We start from the raw sequence: 20,576 nt of genomic DNA, 5'->3' as shown, positions 1-20,576 counted from the left end.
TTAAAAGCCACGATCGCCCGATTGCAGCTATTGCCCGCGGGTATCAGCTGTAATAAACAGCTGACGCCCACGCTGTATGAAGAGAGATCGCCCCGCGATATCTCTTTATACATACTCTGACGCTGCATGACGTACATATTACTTGAAGGAATTGTCAGAGTTCTATGAAAGAATGAGGTAAATGCAGAAAGTACATGCAGTATACAGCCATGCAGGAGTAAACAGAAAAGTTGCTGTTTTATGCCTTGTCCTGTATTTACCTCATTTGTTCATAACTTAGACAATGACTTTAACTATAGAGAAGAAACTACAAAACATGGAAGCTGAGAATAGTCTGCATTTTAACATCAGCTGTAATTGAAGGAGTCAGGGGAAAAAACGATCAAAATCCACTTTTTTGCAGAACCTGCCATTTTGTAGATTAATGTTGTAACAGTCCATTCCAGAACTGTGCCAAGAAAACACGGTTGCTAGAAGAACGGTCAGAGTCCACTGCATTTGCAGCAAGATAAAGGTCTAGTCACATGACCGCAAAGCCAGAGAGAGTGCAGTTGCATTATTAAACAGGTTTATACCCAGTACCATGACTCGCGTGTGATTAGTGGACCGATTCATTAGGTCTGTTACTTCATTGTATACTTTAGGCTTGGGGAGTTGTAAAACTTTCAAATTAAAATTATCAATTTTCAGTAAGAGACCACTTGGATCATTCTTTCTGAGCCCTTCAATTATATTCATCTGGTCATACTGCACCAAGAGCAAAAATTAGAAAACAAGAACAAGACAAGAAATAGAGATAGCGATTCTATGGTCTGTGATGTCATCTGGTGGCCACTCCAGGGAATTGCATGAGAGTACATAATGCTTTAACAATGTTCACCCATTAATATCTATAATGATAAATGTATTAGGTATACTATGAAATAGTAGATGTAATAGTCTCTGCTCGCTGCAGAATAATGGGTGCCAAGTATGCAAGCTCTAATATCTACAAACCATACAAGACACTGATAAATAACAGATACAAGAGGACTAAAAAATGGTGCAACAGAACAAACTCTCCAAAGCAAACAGTAAGTATCTACTGTGAAATATAACAAAGTCACATGAGCCAAATGACAGCTTGTAGTTGATCAAGCCTTGAGATATATATATATATATATATATATATATATATATATATATATATATATATAGACAATAGCAACACGTGACCACAGAATAAACCATATCTACACATATAAGATAGAGAGTATACGTGATCGTCCTCACAAAATTTTGTATTTGACTTTGCTTGATAACTAAAAAAAAACTATAGGGGCATGTCCCTGATTGGCTGAAATCAGCACGAGCTCTGTGGAGATTACGCAAAGCTCTTTCTGAAGTACATTACGGTAGTTGATATGTACTTTGCACACTGTGATCTATTATTTTTACATTGTCTTTTGGTGGGAACATCTGCTTGTATTTGCATTTTAGGTGCATATATATGTGCTGATGCAATTTTGTTTGTAAATATTTCCCATTAAGGCAATTGCCATCAGCAGGTTGTCTGCTTTCATCAAATATATAGGGATAAGGGATACACTTACTTTTCATTTGCTTTTTTTTTCTTCTTTTTTTAAGAATTTTCAGCTTAAAATCAGATTTTTGGTCTTTTAGCTCTGTTTATTTTTTTTTAATATTAAATCAGCAGTTGTTATGAATGCTTACATTTTGTTGCAAAATTGCATGAAGACGCTTCTTTGTGCTTAGTGCCAAGTTGCATTTTGACAACCTACAACTACTTTCATCAGATATATGTGTATGGTGGTTTAGTAGAATTTATTTCATGTTACAGTTTAGGTATTATTTTTACATGTCAAAAATGTGAAAATTACCCTGACTACTAGTGGTGTACAATGTCCCAAAAGCCTCGGCAGTGAAAGGGTTAAACAACACTTCTCGAACTTCGGTGTTCTTTCCATTTAAAGGAAAGGTCCTTTTGCACCAGCTGATCGCTGGCCTGTTGACAGGGGACAATACTTGGAATGAGCGTTCGTATGTGCATTCCTCCAGACAATTATCTGCCCTGTAAAAAGGCCTTAAGAATTGACCAAAGTGCATCAGGTATTCTGCGTCTATCACACGACAATCCTGTAAAATAGGTGACTGCCCCCTGAGATAGGCCGGGGTGCTAGATTTGGGTCCCCATTCCAATATACATAGGAACGATCTCTACGCTCCAATATGCAATTGCAGATGTAAAGTACAAGACAGATGACCGATGCCCTTTCCTTTAGCACCATACAGCTTTTCCTTTTTAATGGCATCTGATTACCGGCGGCCATTGTTTAATACAAGTCCGTATATAGGAGTGGAAAAAAACATTTTGGATTGCCTGTCTAATAAAACCTTTGCATATTGGAGTACAAAGGTCTTTCTTGTATCATAGGACAATGGCAGACACCAACATAGCACTTCTATGCCCACAACATCAGAACCTAAGTGAAACTACTGTATAAAAAAATAAAATGAAAAAAAAAAATTCCAGAAGGTGGATAGAAAAACAGACAAAAACCTGTAGATAATTTTATTTAATAAAATTGTCGAAAAAAGCAGGCAATGCATTATCTATAGAAATAGTAGTATCTTTTACCTTATAGGAAGGCAGGAAGCATAGGACTCCATGGCTGACAGTCTGGCATACTGATAGTAAAAGGGCACCAATCTCATCCTGAAAATCGAAGGTCTCTGCATGCTGAAATGTTGCACAAAGTTTACGGCCCTTTGGACCAGCACCAATGGTTCCTACCCACACCTGTAATACAAGCACACCATAGCTCACAGCACCTTTCCCGAATACATCATATTGTTAAAGTACTGTTTCATTGGAAGGCAGCAAACAAAATATGTTATTTTACGAGGGGGAAAAATCCAAAGTATTTTTTTTTTTAATTTTAGGTTCAATTAGAATTGATATGCAGGAGAAAATCTGTTGCATTGTATACCACATATCTGTCTAAGAGCTGAAAGCAGGCAGATGCAGAAATAACAAAACACAGAATAACAAGGTTTGCGTGAAGCTTGCTAGTCATGGGTGCCATTTCAGTCTTGTTCAGACTAAAGATTACACAGAGATTTAATAATTCAAAAACAGAATAAACAATGAACACCCACCAATGGCATCACTATGTATTTCTGATCAAACTTTAGAAAAAAATATATGTCAGACTATAACACACTGGGGGGACTGAATTAAATGCGTTATGATGCCTTTCTGTAGTAGAAAAGTCACAAATTTGGGTGCGCTCCATATTTGTATTAAAATTTGCGACTTTTTAACTCTCTCATCCCTTTTGACAAGTTGGCGGAGTTAGGTTGGAGAGGCGATGCCACTTTTGGTGCAACAAATTATAATGTCTACCAGGAATAAGTGCAAATTATAGCGCAAATCTCATAGCAGACATAGATTTCAGTTTCTGTCAATTACAGATGTGCCAAATTTATGAAGAGGTGTGTAACTTTTAATCCAGCAAACTTTGATGCAAGACTGGCATATGAAACACAGGTCTTAGTAAATTTTCCTGATTGTAAACAACTTTAGGACAACAGAAAATAAGGGGGAAAAGTAAGATTTCTCCCATTCTGGTAATGAGGGGGTTAATGCATGCAGCTTTTGGATGGAGCATACTGGATTCCTTGGTGGTCTTGGGTAGAAGAGGAGTTAATATTTGATTTTGCTGTTGGTGTAGGTTAATGACCTTTATGAACATTCAGCCTAATCATTAATGAAACGTAAGGGAGGTCCTCACCGCTGGGCTTGTCTTACCGTGACGGGCATCCTCTATAGCATGATTTTAAAAAATGTTTTATAGCCTCAAATATATGGGCTTGCAGTAGCAGCTAACAGCCGCCGGCACAATCCAAGTGAGGGCTCATACCCATTTGTGGTTGTTTTTTTTTAACGCTGTGATATCGCTGCGTTTTTTTTTTGTTTTTTTTTTAACACGATGGTCAATGTGACTTACTAATCTTAAAAATGCATTGCAAGTTTGTGCTTTGCGATTTTTGTGCGATGCGTTTTTAACATTAGAAAGTCTCAGTGACAATCGCGTTAGAAAAACGCTGCAATATTGCAGTGTAAAAAAAACACAAGTGGGTGTGAGCCCTGAAGAAAGGACATCAGGGCTGAACAAAGCTATTTACTGTCACATCAGACGGTTGCTTTAAACTCAGTGACTTGTTTCTCGGTGAAAATAGTCTTGCGTTAGCAACCCACACGCCACATTTCCACAACGTAAGAATCTGCAGCGATATCTGTTTCTACCGCAGCATACAGATAAAAGCATAGTATAAATAGAAAAGCTCACCTGGGATTTTTGGATAACATGATTGGCCTCCAGCTGGATAGAAAACTTCACACCTAGTTCAGAGGAGAATGAACCCATTGGAGACAAGGTGCCTGAAGTTAGGACAATGCAGCGGGCATTGCCACTTAGGTCAGAAAATGCCTGAAAAAAGGAGTTAAAATCTAGTAACACTAAACACTACAGAGAGATATAGTCATACAAATAAATCCAACATAGTACTAAAGGCTTCATGGATTACATAAAATAATCAAGTTTCATTGTTTCAAAGAAAAAACAGAACTTCCTCTGATAGAAGAATCCAGATTAAGACTGTGTTCACACTTGGAGGCTTTTGCTGCATTTATGAACCACATAAAAAAATAAATAAATAAATAAATAAAAACAGCACATGCACTGTTAAAAAGTACACACAGTTTCTAAAGAATGCATGAGAATTGTAATTTTTTTTTTGCTGCGTTTCAAGACACCCCAAAAAACACTAAGGGCTCATGTCCACGGGCAAAAGAAGAATTAAAATCCGCAGCGGATTTTAACTCTTCTCCTGCCCGCGGATCCGCATCCCATAGGGATGCAGTGACCACTCGCGGGTAGATAAATACCCGCGGATGGTCAAAAAAAGTGATTTTAAAAAAATCTGGACCATGCTCCATTTTCGTGCGGGTCTCCCGCGGGCTTCTATTGAAGCCTATGGAAGCCGTCCGGATCCGCCGGAGACAAAAATTGGAATTTACTCACCCGCTCCGGTTCTTCCCTTCGCCGCGGCGCCATCTTCTCTCCGTTGCGGCCGGATCTTTTTTCTTCGGGCCGGCGCATGCGCGGGGTACGTAACCGACGTGCCCTGCGCATCCGCCGGGCCGAAGAAAGAAGATCCGGCCGCGACGCAGAGAAGATGACGCCGCGGCGAAGGGAAGAACCGGAGCGGGCGGGAGGTAAGTTTATTCTTATTTATTCTTATTTTCAGCCCTCATGTCCGCGGGGCAGGAGGGACCCGCTGCAGATTCTCCATGGAGAATCCGTAGCGGGCCTGATTTTCCCCGTGGACATGAGGCCTAAGTCTGAACACAGCCTGAAGGGGTTTCCAGTTGTTGAGCAATTTTGTTTTTTAAGTATAGCTGCAGAAATGTTAAAACAGCAAAGCAGTGGTAATCACCTCTCCTTTAGGCCCAATTCACACAGCCTATAAAATTGCACAACTTTGTAGCGATGCGACATTGCTACAGAACACATATATGTGAAGCCAATGGTTTCAAGGGGTTATCCACATAAGTTTTGTAGCCTGAAACAACTCATTGGAAACCATGGGCTTCACATACTTGCATCTTGTAGCGATGTTACATCGCTACAAAATTGTGCGATTTTGTAGCCCGCGTGAAACAGGCCTTATCCCACTAATCCAGAGCTACAGCCCTGTGGTCCTCTTCGCTTTTGTTCAAAAACTGCTACCACTTTAGCGCTGTAGTCAATCAAAGACCAAAGTGGTCAGGTGTCGTTGTCCAGGCATCATGGCTCCCAGAATCTGAGCGGTGATACCAGGAGAATGGCATGGGACTGCTCAGGCCTCCGATTGGCTGTAGCAGTCAGGTGGCATCCGTTCCTAAACAAACACCGGGAGGACAGTGGAGCTGTAGAACTGCAGGACAGGTAAGTACCTCCGCTTTGTTATTTTAACACATTTGGAGATATATGTACAAAATTGACATGAACATGGAAGAGCATCGGTCAGCTCTGCTGACATATCTACTTCAGTGAATACTTCAGTGAATGGAGCAGGAAAGCAAAACTCCGAGAGCAGATGTGAAAGCAGTCACAAAAACGGTGACCATTCTCTTTGTCAAAGGGGTGTGTCCCTACAGTCTGGTAGTGTCAGCTCTGGTTGGACAGCGTCAAGCTGTACAGGGACACCGCCAACCTAAGTGCCACAATCCAGTTTGCCTACTGTGAACTGCAGAAAAAGTTTTAAAATACTATTTTAAAACACACAATAGGGAAGATTTAGGGTATGACAAAGTCTGCGACAGCCACGTTTTACATTTAGATATTGGCATGAATGTTAAAAATCCTCAGAAAGAATTAACATGTACTGCATGTCAGTTCATATATGAATATGTTTCTGCAGTCTGATGATATGAATGATATTTATTAAAATTTCATTGATTTTACTATTGTAATAATATATATTACGGATTCTCAAGAACGCACAATGCAAAACGCCATAGGTATGTTAGACAGTTTTAATGTCATCTAGCCGCTGCAATACAGATATACAAATATTTAGTGCTCAAATTAACTGTCCAAACACATGAGCTAATTAGTCTCATGATATACAGTATACTTCATAATTCTGGCCCATTTTGCTTAGTTGCATTGTCCCAAGTTGCATCTGTACAAACAACAAAACATGCACAAATATGAAAAGCAGAATGGGATCATAACTGGAGTCTAATTTACCACTGCTGGGTTCAAGCACCAGAAGTTCAGAGTGTAGACCAGGGCTTTCTGACGGATGCTTCTCCGGTTTTTTGGTCTTGCAAAGAATCCATTTTCATCTGCTACATCTACTTTGTTTGTCCAGGTGTAGGACTGCTGCAAGACAATCCTGTAATCTTCTGCAAACCTAAACAAATGTATGTCTAAGGTAAACTGGGAAAATGCTGCAATCACATAATCAAATTGGTGTACAGAACCAACCTGCTATTTTTCTATGTTTGGAACAATTCGGATAGAATACACATAGCCTATCTTGCACTGTGTGATGGATGGTAGCTTTTTTCATGTACTTTATATTGGTACTTTTCTAAATTTCATCCGTGTATCTTTATCAAAATATCTGCAGTTACATTTGTCTTAGTAAACTCTTTATTTTAATGCCCATTGTTGTTCATGGTCAAGGATGACTTATTACCTGTTAAAGCCGGTTTAAGACAAGCATAGGGACTTATGATGCTCCCAGGTTGGGTCAGTAAATCCCACGGACAGGTTGGGACAGACATCCCGTATTATGGATGCAGAAATGTAGTTGTAATACACTCATCTGAAACTGGCCTTTAAAGGGGTATTCCAGGCACAAACTAACATTTTAAAATCACACTCACACTCACACTCACACACACACACACACACACACACACGTAATAGGTTCAATGTGCCTGGTCCATCCACTTTCTTCATTTTCTATTTAGCTCACGTGACCATCTGCCTGAAAAGTACACTCATTGCAAAAAAACTAAAAAAATCAAGCATCTAGAACAAGTTGTTGGAATCAAATTAAATTTTATGTGTGCGATTGTAACATTGATATACTTGTGTAAGTAAGTGATTACAATATCAGAGCAAAATGATAATTTATTGTGGAAAACTGAACACCTGAAGGAAGGCTGTAGTTCCCTGTTGGGCCACTTTGGATGCAAAATATGGTACCGGGAGGCATGGAGTTTCTGTATGGTATCCCGTGGCATATCGGTTCACATTTGTGGTAACTGAGGCTGTAAATGGTGCAAACTCTTAGACTGTTGATGTTGGTGTCCCAGATGTGCCATACATTATCTATAGGCGATAAACCTGGTGACCGGGCAGCCACGAGCATATGCCAATGTTGTGAGCTATTCCTGTGACCCCTTGCTGTGGTCGGCCGAGCATTATCCTGCTGGAAAATGCCTCTTGGAAGCCGTCATAAGAGGAACATGTGGCTGCAGGATGTCCTGAACATATCGCTGAGATGTCATTGTCCCTCGTAGTACTACTAGTGGTGACCGACTATCATATGCAATGCTCCCCCCAGACCATCACACCAGGAGTGTGGACAATGTGCCACTTCACCGCAAAGACAGGATTGAGGCGCTCACCCAGAGGTCTCCAGATATGAAAACGTCCATCGACAGTGCCCAAACTAAACCTGGATTCGTCTCTGAAGACAACCCAGTTCCACTTCAAAGCAGTCTAGTCTCGTCATTCACAACACCCCTGCAAACGGAGGCGATGGTAGGTGGGTGTCAAAGGTAATACATGTAATGGGCGCCGAGACACCGTTACCAAGCGCCTAGAAATGATTCAAAGAGATACAACGGCCTGTAACAATGGTGCCACCTGTCTCTGGATGGTGGGCAACAAAACAGTTGGAGCTGCTTGTTGGACGATCCTCTCTACTGGCGTTTTGTTGAGGGCATCTGGAACTCTGTTGTGTGCGTGCCCTCACACATAAACTGGTCCCAATACCTCTTAACAGTCCGCTCAGAATGGCCCAGGTTGCAGGTAATTTGTCGATACAACCATCCAACTTCTTGCATTTCAATAATGCGCCCCCTCTGTTACCTGGGCAAATTCTCTGATTGCATCATTGAGGCATATCTAGTAGTCAACAAACTCTAAACAAGTGGAAAAAGAGGTCCACTACACACAAGTAGCCTCTGAGAGCCTTTTTATGGGCCACGTGTGGAACCACTTTTAGGGCCTCAGGTGGCAAGACCATTCATCTAATCACGCCACAATGTAATCTGCATTTCTACCAGAGATGTAACTGCATGCAGAGTCTTGCAGCACACCTCCTCCTTCTAGGTGCTTGATTTTTTTTTAATACATCTCCATTAGGATTATGACTTTTTTCAAATTTGAAAGCCTGTGGTGGCAAACGATGACTTTTAGCAAATAACTCTCAAAAACGATTTTCATTGTGTTCAATTGTAAAACAAAACTCTTCACCTAATGCGATGTTGTTTTAGCCTGAAGCATTAAATCTTAAAATAAAATACAAACCATTAGACATGACACTTGTATATTGATGATGCTAACAATATTTAAACCAATTTTAAATAATAAACCAAATTTAGAGCCTCACTATCCAGCACCTATCCATCCTCTGTGACTCATTATTTAAGCTTTGCCCATGACCTAGTAACCTTGCTGACAGAAATTCTTGTATTCAAGCTTGCATTAACCCTTTCCTAGTGGATAGGCTTCTTTATTATGTTTTACAACTTATAAACTCCTATTATTTGTTATTTGCCTTATTTGGCAAAAATGAAAAGAAAATAACACCAGAAAACTAAAATCTAGGCAAAAGTTCATGAAATGCAACATCAGAACAATTAATATTTTGAAAAAAGTTAAAAAGTCATAACCCTAATCTCCACTTTCTGAGACATCATGTCCACATTTGCTTCTTCCTCCTCTGTCCATAGCCTACAACATCTGGTGAGCAGTGCATGATGGAAGGACTGGCATGTCAGCATTGTGCAGTATTGCTCATGTGCAGTTCAGAGTGCAGGAATGTCCTGTCTGTCTGCTTCAGCAGGCTTTGTCTGGCAGTCTTAGACCTCATGTAGACGGCCGGGTCAGATCCAGCTGCGAGAATTCTCGCAGCAGGATGCAAGCCGTGCGCCTGCAGTGACTCCCGCGGCTCACCTCCTCCGGCGTCTCCACCGTTTTGCTATGTGCTGGCTGCCACCCAGCCGGCACATGCGCAGAGCAGAGCTGGTGCGTCAGAGGTGACATTTCTGTGCGGGCTTCGGCGAGGCTCGCACAGAAATAGCACATGCCACTTTTTGTTTACTGCGCGAGTTTTCACTCGGTCGAATTGCAGCTGTCTGCATAGGATTGCATTATCTAATGCAATCCTATGGCAGCGTGCACAGGCAGACATTCTGCGGGAAATCCCGCCGTGGAATTTCTGCCCGTGTGCACTTACCCATAGTGAGAGGGAAGTTAGTGCTGGTAAGTTGCAGGACCTGTGGGCAGAGCTAAAGTGCTGGTAAGGAGACAAGTTCTATGCATGCTGAGAAAGACTGCGTGCATGTAAGAGCGCGACTGTCACGTGCCGACACACAGACGCCCAGCGAAGCTAAATAGCTGTATGATAGCCAGATGGGTAGACTACCGATGTAGCAGCATGGTACGACTACATCACTTGTGTAGCACTGCTGCCCATTCAAGTTGAATTGCTATGGCTGCACTATGTAAATTGTGTACAAACATTCTTGGCTTCTTGTAGGGTCCTCCTCTGTCCTGGCACTACTGTAGCGGCTTCATCATCTTTTTAGGCCACAGTCCCATAATCAGAGCTGTATTTACTGAGGGCTGGAGTGCAGACTATTTAGTAGAGACAGTTAGAACTACAGAAATACTCCCAAACATCAGAAAACTCCCCCCAATGGTATACTGCCCCAACAGAGGCAAAAAACATTGCCCCAAAATAGACTTATGTGTTGACTGGGAGAACCTTCTAAAAAAAATACTATGGCTGCTACACAAAATTAATTAAAAAAACTTCCAATGCTGCAGAACCTCACAACACACGCGTCTGCTGCTCCACAACCCACAACTATAGCTTGTGGACCACTAGACATACCTCTAGGATGCAACTTAATAGATTTCATCTAGTTAGTTTTGGAGAGGGCGCATTATTAGAATGTGAGAAGCTGGATGGTCGTATCGATGAATTGTCCAACACCTGGGCTCTTCTGACCAGACTGTTAGGAGGTGTTAGAACCAGTGGATGCGTGAGAGACGTTTGTGTCTGGAGACCTAGGGGTGAGAGCCTCAATCCTGGTTTTGCTGTGGAGTGACACACTACCCCCTGCTGGTGTGATGGTCTGGGGGGCCATCATATATGACAGTCGGTCACCCCTAGTAGTGGTACGAGGGACAATGATCGCTCAGTAATATGTTCAGGACATCCTGCAGCCACATGTGTTCCTCTCATGGCGGCTTCCAAGAGGCATTTTCCATCAGGATAATGCTGGGCTGCACACAGCAAGGATGTCATAGGAATGACCTCACAACATTATCACACATTTGTGGCCTGCCGGGCGCCAAATTCATCGCCAGTATAACATGTATGGGACCACCTGGGACACCAACTTTGACAGCCTACGAGTTTGCAAAATCTAGAGGCTCAGTTACAACAAATGTGGACCGATATGTTGCAGAAAACAATACAGAACCTGCCCGCATATCTTACATCCAAGCTAGAGGCAGTACAACAGGGTACTAGAGCCTCCATGCCCACCCATATCACATCTTACATCCAAGCTAGAGGCGGTATAACAGGGTACTAGAGCCTCCATGCCTGCCCGTATCACATCTTGCATCCAAGCTAGAGGCGGTATAACAGGGTACTAGAGCCTCCATGCCTGCCCGTATCACATCTTGCATCCATGCTAGAGGCAGTACAACAGGGTACTAGAGCCTCCATGCCCCCCTGTATCACATCATACATCCAAGCTAGACGCGGTATAACAGGGTACTAGAGCCTCCATGCCTGCCCGTATCACATCTTACATCCAAGCTAGAGGCGGTATAACAGGGTACTAAAGCCTCCATGCCTGCTTATATCACATCTTAAATCCAAGCTAGAGGTGGTACAACAGGGTACTAGAGCCTCCATGCCCGCCTGTATCACATCTTACATCGAAGCTAGAGGCGTTATAACAGGGTACTAGAGCCTCCATGCCCCCCGTATCACATCTTTCATCCTAGCTAGAGGCAGTACAACAGGGTACTAGAGCCTCCCTACAAGTGTTCAGTTTTCCACAATAAATCCTCCTTCTGCTCCGAAATTGTAATCACTTACTTATATGAACGTTACAATCACACAGAAAGTTTCTTTTGATTTTGACAACTCCTTCCAGGTGTTTGATTTTTTAAAATTTTTATAATGACTCTTTTTTACCAATGTTTCTATGAGCAGTAAAACCTGGTAAAAGCTATTTGATTCAGTCACCCAATACCCATGCTAAACTGTTCCTGTGGATTGTTTGATAGATTTTAGAGATAGGAGAACATTTCTAAAGAGGGAAGACTGTAGTGGAAATCATGTGGATTGGATATTCAGCCAGCGTTGGATCTGGTATGATTCTTACCACTATGTTTGCCAGATCCTTCTCAGTAATTTCATCAGATGGGTCTCTACGGCTTTATTTTAACAGGATCCGTTCAACTATGACACTACAGACTAATCTATGAATAAAAGCCCCCCCCCCCCCTTAACTGAGATGTAATGTGAACAAAGTTTAAACTGGATCTATAAGTAGAAATGGAAATCACAGAGACTGCAGCTTCCCTGCAGCCCAATAAGACTACAGATTGCTCCACAATAGATTGTACCCTGCACTTCATGTAAGGCCGCCTGCACACGGGCAGATTTGCATTGCGAAATCCGGAGCAGGAATCTGCCCCCAGATATTGCAGCAAATACAGCCCATAGCATCCTATGAGAATACACGATTCCTGTCCACAAATGGACATGGTTTGCGATTTTCCGCTCACGGGGGAGAAATCGCAGCAAGCTGTGTTTTAGTGCGGGCTACAGATGGCTTGCTTCCATTGAAGTCAATGGAAGCCGTTCGTCCCGCAGCCATTCTGCAATCATTATTGCAGAATGGTTGCAGGAGCCACATCATCGCCATAGTGACGGCGCAGTGTTCTCTGTACTGCGCATGTGTGTGGTCGCCGGCACATCTGCAGCAGAGGAGAAGACTGGCAGAGAGGTACGCTGGGGTCACCGGCCAGGCACTGAGTCGCACTTCGCTGCAGGAATCCTACATGCAGGGTCCGACCCACCTGTGTGCAGGCGGTCTTAATGGAAGGAAAACAAATATACAGTAATGCTCTAAAAAACAACAGTGAGTTTAAACAAACGCAAAACCATTATAAGGCTGGGTTTACACAGGGGGGAATTGCCGTGTGGACTTTCCACATGGAAATTCCATCTGCAATCTTAAGCCCGAGACTAAGCAGCAAAGTGGACGAGATTTGTAAAAATCTACTCCACACGCTGCAGACAGTCCGTTGTGGCCAAGCCGCGCTAAAACTGACATGCCGCGCAGAATTCAAAGCCGTGGCATGTCAATTTTATCGACGTTTCTGCTGCAGGCTCTCTCCACTCTATGGGGAGAGAAGGGCGCAGTGGAATAAGCCGCTTTCAAAACTCGCGCCAAAACCCACAGGACTTCAGCTGCGAAATCTCGCAGAATTTCCGTGCGGTCCTGTTATGGACATTCCGTAAGATTTCCGCCCCGTGTGAGCCCAGCCTAACAATGTTTATTTACATAAATGCAAATGCATTGGAAATACTACACATTCAATTCCAAATAAAAACAATAACAAAAGGTATCTAGTTTGTGTTAATCCTTTACACAAAGTAAAGAAAAAATAATTTTTGGCAATTCAAAAAAAATAGCAGTGCCAGCATTTTTCTATAAAAACTCAAAAATGAATGTATAAACTGAAAAAAATGTTTGAACATTTCACTTTTCTAATATTTTGTGGCATCCGTTGTTTTTGAGAACTGCTTGACATCTGTGTTGTATGGAGTGTACCAACATCTGACAGCTCTCAAGAGGTATTCCAGTCCAGGAAGATTGCAGGACATTTCACAATTCTTTGACATTTTTTGGTTTTGCCTCAAATCACATTTTTGATGTCACCCCAGAAGTTCTCTATGGCAAAGAGGTCAGGGGATTGGGCTGGTCTCTCCATTACCTCAATGCCATTGGTATGTAATCAAGATAATGTTCACTTACTGGTGTGTTTTGGGTCACTGTTGTGCTGAAACACCCATTTCAAGCGCATTTCTTATTCTTCGACATAGGGCAACGTGAACTGAAGTATTTTGATACACAAACAGATCCATGATCACTCGTATGCAATAAATAGGCCTAACAGCGTGGTATCAGAAACATCCCATATGATAATTGTTGTACCACCATGCTTTACTGTCTTCACAGTGTACTGTGGCTTCAATTCATTGCCCTGGGGTCATCTGACATAATGTCTGAGGCAATTGGACCCAAAAAGAACAACTTTGCTTTCATCAGTCCACAAAATGTTGCACCATTTCTCTTTGGGGCAGTCAATGTGTTCCTTTGCAAATTTTAACATATTTAGGATTTTTTTTTTTTCAACAGAGGGCCTTTGCAGGAGTTCTTGCTGCTAACTTTGCTTCACGTAATAGTTTGACTGTAGCAGTACTCACCAGTAAGCTCAGATCCTCTTCGATCTTTCTGGAGGTGATCATTGGCTGAATCTTTGCCATAAATGATTGTCTTTTAGTTAATGATTAGAGATAAGCGAGCATACTCGGCCACGCCCCCTTTTCCACCCAAGCAGCGTGTTTTTCGAGTACTTCCGTACTCGGGCGAAAAGATTCCGGGGGCGCCGGGGGTGAGTCGGGGGTTGCAGCGGGGAGTGGGGGGAGAGGGAGAGAGAGAGGGCTCCCTCCTGTTCCCCGCTGTTACCCCCCCCCCGCTCCGCCACGCCTCCCCCCGCCCGAATCTTTTCACCCGAGTACGGAAGTACTCGAAAATCGCGGTGCTCGATCGAGTAATTACTCGAAACGAGTATGTTCGCTCATCTCTATTAATGATTCAATTACTCGGAATGAACGGCATACATGCTCTAATTGCTTTCTTTTCCTATTACTCTGCTACACTTACAAGTAAATTACTTTCCATGCAGAAATATGATGTCTACCAAAACACTGGTTTACCAAGTTAATGATGTTGGACGGTTATATTTCTTAACACTACTGTTTTGTATTTTCCAGCTTCTTTTTGCTGAGGTCCCTCTTTGCACACTTGGCACGATGCGGAACAGTATGGCACTCAGTAGGGCCATTTTGCTATATTCTCCTAAGCTACACAGGAGTGGTAGCAATAGCATCAGTCTTGACTAGAGATGAGCGAACGTACTCGGATAAGCACTACTCGTCCGAGTAATGTGCTTTATCCGAGTACCTCCCCGCTCGTCCTGAAAGATTCGGGACGCGCTGCGGAGCGGGGAGCTGCAGGGGAGAGCGGGGAGGAACGGAGGGGAGATCTCTCTCTCTCTCTCTCCCGCCCGCTCTCCCCTGCTCCCCGCCGCAACTCACCTGTCAGCAGCAGCGCTCCCCGAATCTTTCAGGACGAGCGGGGAGGTACTCGGATAAAGCACATTACTCGGACGAGTAGTGCTTTACCGAGTACGTTCGCTCATCTCTAGTCTTGACATAACAGCTCTTGACGATGTGGGCTTGATGAGCATAAAGCAAACATTAGTTCAAGACTGTGATATGTAGACAAGTATACAATAAACATCTCTTGCCTATTTTGCAGTAAAACTATTGCCGGCTTCACATGTCCAGATTTCAATTGCGGAACCCATGATAGTCACCTGCGTAGATGATATGCAGTATTCCACGCCTATTGAAAAAATAGAATATTCACATATCTGCTCAGATGAGCAGATAGCAATTGCGATTTTTGCCAGTGGATTTAAAAATCGCAACATTTTTGTGTGCAATAGGTAGACATGCAGCAGCATCGGTGCTGGTTTTCTGCAACGGCATATTTGCAGCAAAAACCATGACAAAATTCAGTAAATTTTGCCTCTGATCTGCAGTAGATTTCACCCCTTCAAATGAAAGAGTGAATCTGCTACAGACTTGCAGCAAATACAGATTAAAAATCCACCCAAATGCTGCGGATTTTAGTGCAGATTCACACCAAAATCTACTACCTATAACATACTGTTACCTTGCAAGCTTGTCGTTTGCTGTATGTAAAAGCATGGAGTTCAAAGTAATGTACGCTTGAAGGACGGGATAAAGTGCTCCGCAGTCCCCCCTTCCCCTTAAAAGCATCAATACTGTGCAGTCTCGCCCCATACCAGTAGTAATGTGCTCCGCAGACTCCTACCGATAGCAGTAGTAATGTGCTCCACTGTCTCCCCCTGTAGCAGTAGTAATGTGCTCTGCTGTCTCCCCATGTAGCAGTAGTAATGTGCTCCGCTGTCTCCCCCTGTAGCAGTAGTAATGTGCTCCACTGTCTCCCCCTGTAGCAGTAGTAATGTGCTCTGCTTTCTCCCCATGTAGCAGTAGTAATGTGCTCTGCTGTCTCCCCATGTAGTAGTAATGTGCTCTGCTGTCTCCCCATGTAGCAACAGTAATGTGCTCTGCAGACTCCTACCGATAGCAGTAGTAATGTGCTCTGCTGTCTCCCCATGTAGCAGTAGTAATGTGCTCTGCTGTCTCCCCATGTAGCAGTAGTAATGTGCTCTTCTGTCTCCCCATGTAGCAGTAGTAATGTGCCTGCAGACTCCTACCGATAGCAGTAGTAATGTGCTCTGCTGTCTCCCCATGTAGCAGTAGTAATGTGCTCTGCTGTCTCCCCCTGTAGCAGTAGTAATGTGCTCTTCTGTCTCCCCATGTAGCAGTAGTAATGTGCTCTGCTGTCTCCCCATGCAGCAGTAGTAATGTGCTCTGCAGTCTCCTACCGATAGCAGTAATAATGTGCTCTGCTGTCTCCCCATGTAGCAGTAGTAATGTGCTCCACTGTCTCCCCCTGTAGCAGTAGTAATGTGCTCTTCTGTCTCCCCATGTAGCAGTAGTAATGTGCTCTGCTGTCTCCCCATGTAGCAGTAGTAATGTGCTCTGCAGTCTCCTACCGATAGCAGTAATAATGTGCTCCACTGTCTCCCCCTGTAGCAGTAGTAATGTGCTCCGCAGACTCCTACCCATTGCAGTAGTAATGTGCCCCGCAGTCTCCCCCACATAGCAGTAATAATGTGCTCCGCAGTCTCCCCCTATAGCAGTAGTAATGTGCTCCGCAGACTCCTGCCCATAGCAGTAGTAATATGCCCCGCAGTCTCCCCCCCCCCCCCCAGAGCAGTAATAATGAGCTCCGCAGTCTCCCCCTATAGCAGTAGTAATGTGCTCCACAGTCTCCCCTCCATAGCAGTAAAAATGTGCTCCGCAGTCCCCCCCATAGCAGTAGTAATGTGCTCTGCAGATTCCTACCCATAGCAGTAGTAATCTGCTCTGCAGACTCCTACCCATAGCTGTAGTAATGTGCTTCGCAGTCTCCCTCCAATAGCAGTAGAAATGTGCTCCGCAGTTCCCCCCATAGCAGTAGAAATGTGCTCCGCAGTCCCCCCCTCCATAGCAGTAGTAATGTGCTCTGCAGATTCCTACCCATAGCAGTAGTAATCTGCTCTGCAGACTCCTACCCATAGCTGTAGTAATGTGCTTCGCAGTCTCCCTCCAATAGCAGTAGAAATGTGCTCCGCAGTCCCCCCCATAGCAGTAAAGTGCTCCAAAGTCTCCCCTCTACAGCAGTATTAATATGCTCAGCAGTCCCCCCCCCCCCCCTATGGCAGCACTAATGTCCTCAGCATTCTCCCCTCCATAGCAGAAGTAATGTGCTCAGCAGTCTCCCCCCCCAAAGCAGTAGTAATGTGCCCAGCAGTCCCCTCCTTACCCCCGTAGAAGTAGTAATACACTCCAGACTCCCCCCCCCCCCCCCCATTCAGCAGTAGTAATCTGCTCTCAGCAGTCTCTCTACTATAGCTGTAGTAATGGTTTTCGCAAGCCCCCTTCAGCAGTAGTAATGTGCCAAGAAGCCCCCCCCCCCATAGCAGTAGTAACGCGCCCAGCAGTCCCTCCCCCCTATTAGTAGTAATAAGACACTCCCCCTTACCCCCCAGCAGTAGTAGTGTGCCCAGCAGCTTCCCCCCCATAGCAGTAGTAATGTGCCCAGTAGTCCCCCCCCTTCCATCCCCGTAGAAGTAGTAATACGCTCCAGACCCCACCTCCAGCAGTAGTAATGTGCTCAGCAGTCTCTCTATCATAGCAGTAGTAATTTGCTTCGCAAGCCCCCTCCAGCAGTAGTAATGTGCTCAGCAGTCTCCCTCCCATATTAGTAGTAAAGTGCTCAGCAGTCTCCCCCCCCCCCCCATATCAGGAGTAATATGCCCAGCAGTTTACCCCCCCCCCCATAGCAATAGTAATGTGCACAGTCTCCCCCTATATCAGGAGTAAAGTGCCCACCTCCCTTCCATAGCAGTAGTAATGTGCTCAGCAGTCTCCCCCCCATAGCAGTGGTAATGTGCACAGCAATCGCCACCCTCCCCATATTAGTGGTAATAAAACACTCTCCCTTTCCTCCAAGCAGTAGTAATGTGCTCCGTAGTCTCCCCGCTATGGCGATGGTAATGTGCTCAGCAGTCTCCTACCCAGAGCATTTCCGCCGCAGAAGACTTGCGATTCATTACGGAAATAAATTAAAAATGCTTGCAGACAATCACAAATTCGAGAGTTTATCTGCAAAAAAAAAAAAAAAACGCAAGCCCAATGGTGCCTTACCCCACCTCCCTGCCTGGTCTCCAGTCAACCCGAGAAGTATCAATCTACAAATCCACAATGAAACCGCAATGTAATTGCGGATCAAATGCTTTCATAGCGAACAATGGAGCTTGTCCGCATAGAATCTGCTCGAAAATGGAGCATGCTGCAATTTATTTTCAGCTCGTGGAATCGGCATGTGTGCACGGAGCTGCGGAAGCTCATGTTTTCCTATGGGAGACTTCCGCAATTCAAATCCGCCCATATGCAGGGGACCTTAAGCGGTGAATTAATGAAATTAATTCAATTAATCACACAGCTCTAGCTGTAATAATAGTGGTAGCAGTAATATAGTAGTAGTGTAATATTATTAATAGGTAAAAGCGTTCTAATACCAATTCATAGTAATCATGTAAGGAAGTAGTAATAAGACAGAATTAGTAAAATCAGTTGCTAGAATAAGAGCTTTGATCCAGAGTTTAAGGACTGTTTTTCCTGTGGTCAAGAAGGACTTTTTACCCTGCGGCACAAATTGGCTGAAAGTGTCCAGGGTTTTTTGCCTTCTGCTGAATCAGCAGATTTAGGATCAGGGATCTCATCAATAGTAGAGGAATAGCATTAAAATTTAAAGCATGATGTAAATAATTAGTTGGAATAGTACAAAAACATTCTAGTAATATTAGTCATCACAAGGATAGTAATCTAATATTATATTCATATGATGCTAGCAGTAATTGGATGTAAATATTAGACATCTGGTAATATAAAGAGTGTGTTTGATCCATGGTACTAGGACCGATGGACTTTTCCAAGTCAAGAAGAAATTTTTTTCTCTCTGAAACAAATTTGCGGAAAGTGTCCAGGATTTGTTTGCCTTTTTCTGGATCAACAGGTTTAGGCCCTTGTTCCTTTGTATCAGCAAGCGTGGCTTTTTTTCTGTGATTTAAGTAGGTTTGATTTCATTGTCTGTGATTGATTGGCAATGTTAGTGTAGGAACAAGAAACTGAAGACCCTTTATGTGGGTTTTGAGCTCACATATTTTGGCCAATATATCAATTAATACCTTAGATTTATTAGCATAGTTGGAGAAGCAGTCTGGCTCCGAGATGCTGGGGCAGCCGGGGATGTCAATACTCTGCGTGGTGCACTTAGAAGAGGTGAGGCAGCCCTCAAAATCTAATAGCATGCACATCATTATTAGGCCAGTCACTACATGTATCTGTATGACTGGCACTCTATACAAGCCTTATATCTATGTGCAAGTACAATACTAAGTAGCCCCTCTACAAACGCATGGCATTTGTGTTTGCACTTGCCCATGTATCAAGAGGTATGACCTTTTTCTGCAATTTTACAACAATCACATTTTTTGTGATGTGCTTGTAGGTACTCACCAGATGAGAACCCTTGATGCGGACTTTGAGATTGTGTATTTCCTCTAAAACATCCACAAAAACGTCACGTTTATTGTTTTTGCAGGAAGCAACCCAACTTTAAGATGTTGTGGAGCCTGGTGTATTTTGGATGTATTTTGTGCCATCCACTAAGGCCTCATGCCCATGGACGGAGCAGGATACGCCCGCGGATTTCCACCGAGGGAGTACCGAGTTGAAAAACGCGAGTGCCCGCGAGCAATCGTGTAATTTCGCAGCGGAAATCCCGATGTCTCCATTAACCCTTTCCAATCCACTGTCTGACGTCTAAAGACATTCTGATTAAAGGCTGTACAGCTTCCGATGTTGGAAGACGTCCGGCAGGGTGTTCTTACTGTATATTACTGGCCGCTCTGTTGTCGGAGGCCTCTCTACCATGTCCAATACCGCAATACTGGCTCTAGCCAGCAGGTGGTGCCATTGCATAATGGCAGAGAGAGAAAACCCCCTAGGAAAACCTGAATCCAAAATTGGATGGCAAAGGGTTAATACTATATTAATGGAGATCTCCCGCAACAAAAAACGCGGTAAATTAGAAAATGCAGCGATTTTTTCCCCACGCATGTGAGCTATTAGGTTCAATAGAACCTATGAGCAGTGGATTTATGTCGTGGGAACCGCAGTGAAAATTCGTTCGTGGGCATAAGCCCTAAAGAACAGAAAAGAATCTTTAAACTTGTAATAGTACTATAGCAATATAA

At 43.5% G+C, this 20,576-nt stretch overlaps 1 protein-coding gene across 1 annotated transcript in view; it reads right to left on the bottom strand.

Moving 5' to 3' along the window:
* Nucleotides 1-20,576, bottom strand: part of BRIP1 (BRCA1 interacting helicase 1) — a 228,452-nt gene that overhangs the window by 112,646 nt on the left and 95,230 nt on the right. Inside the window, 3 exon segments of the mRNA XM_066575099.1 lie at nt 2,639-2,800; nt 4,353-4,493; nt 6,801-6,966. Coding sequence (XP_066431196.1) covers nt 2,639-2,800; nt 4,353-4,493; nt 6,801-6,966 — 469 coding nt within the window.

The sequence above is a fragment of the Eleutherodactylus coqui genome, chromosome 1, assembly GCF_035609145.1.
Source record: "Eleutherodactylus coqui strain aEleCoq1 chromosome 1, aEleCoq1.hap1, whole genome shotgun sequence".
NCBI lineage: Eukaryota > Metazoa > Chordata > Amphibia > Anura > Eleutherodactylidae > Eleutherodactylus > Eleutherodactylus coqui.
The sequence above is the reverse complement of the archived record's forward strand: the minus strand, read 5'-3'. Positions and strand labels throughout refer to the sequence as shown.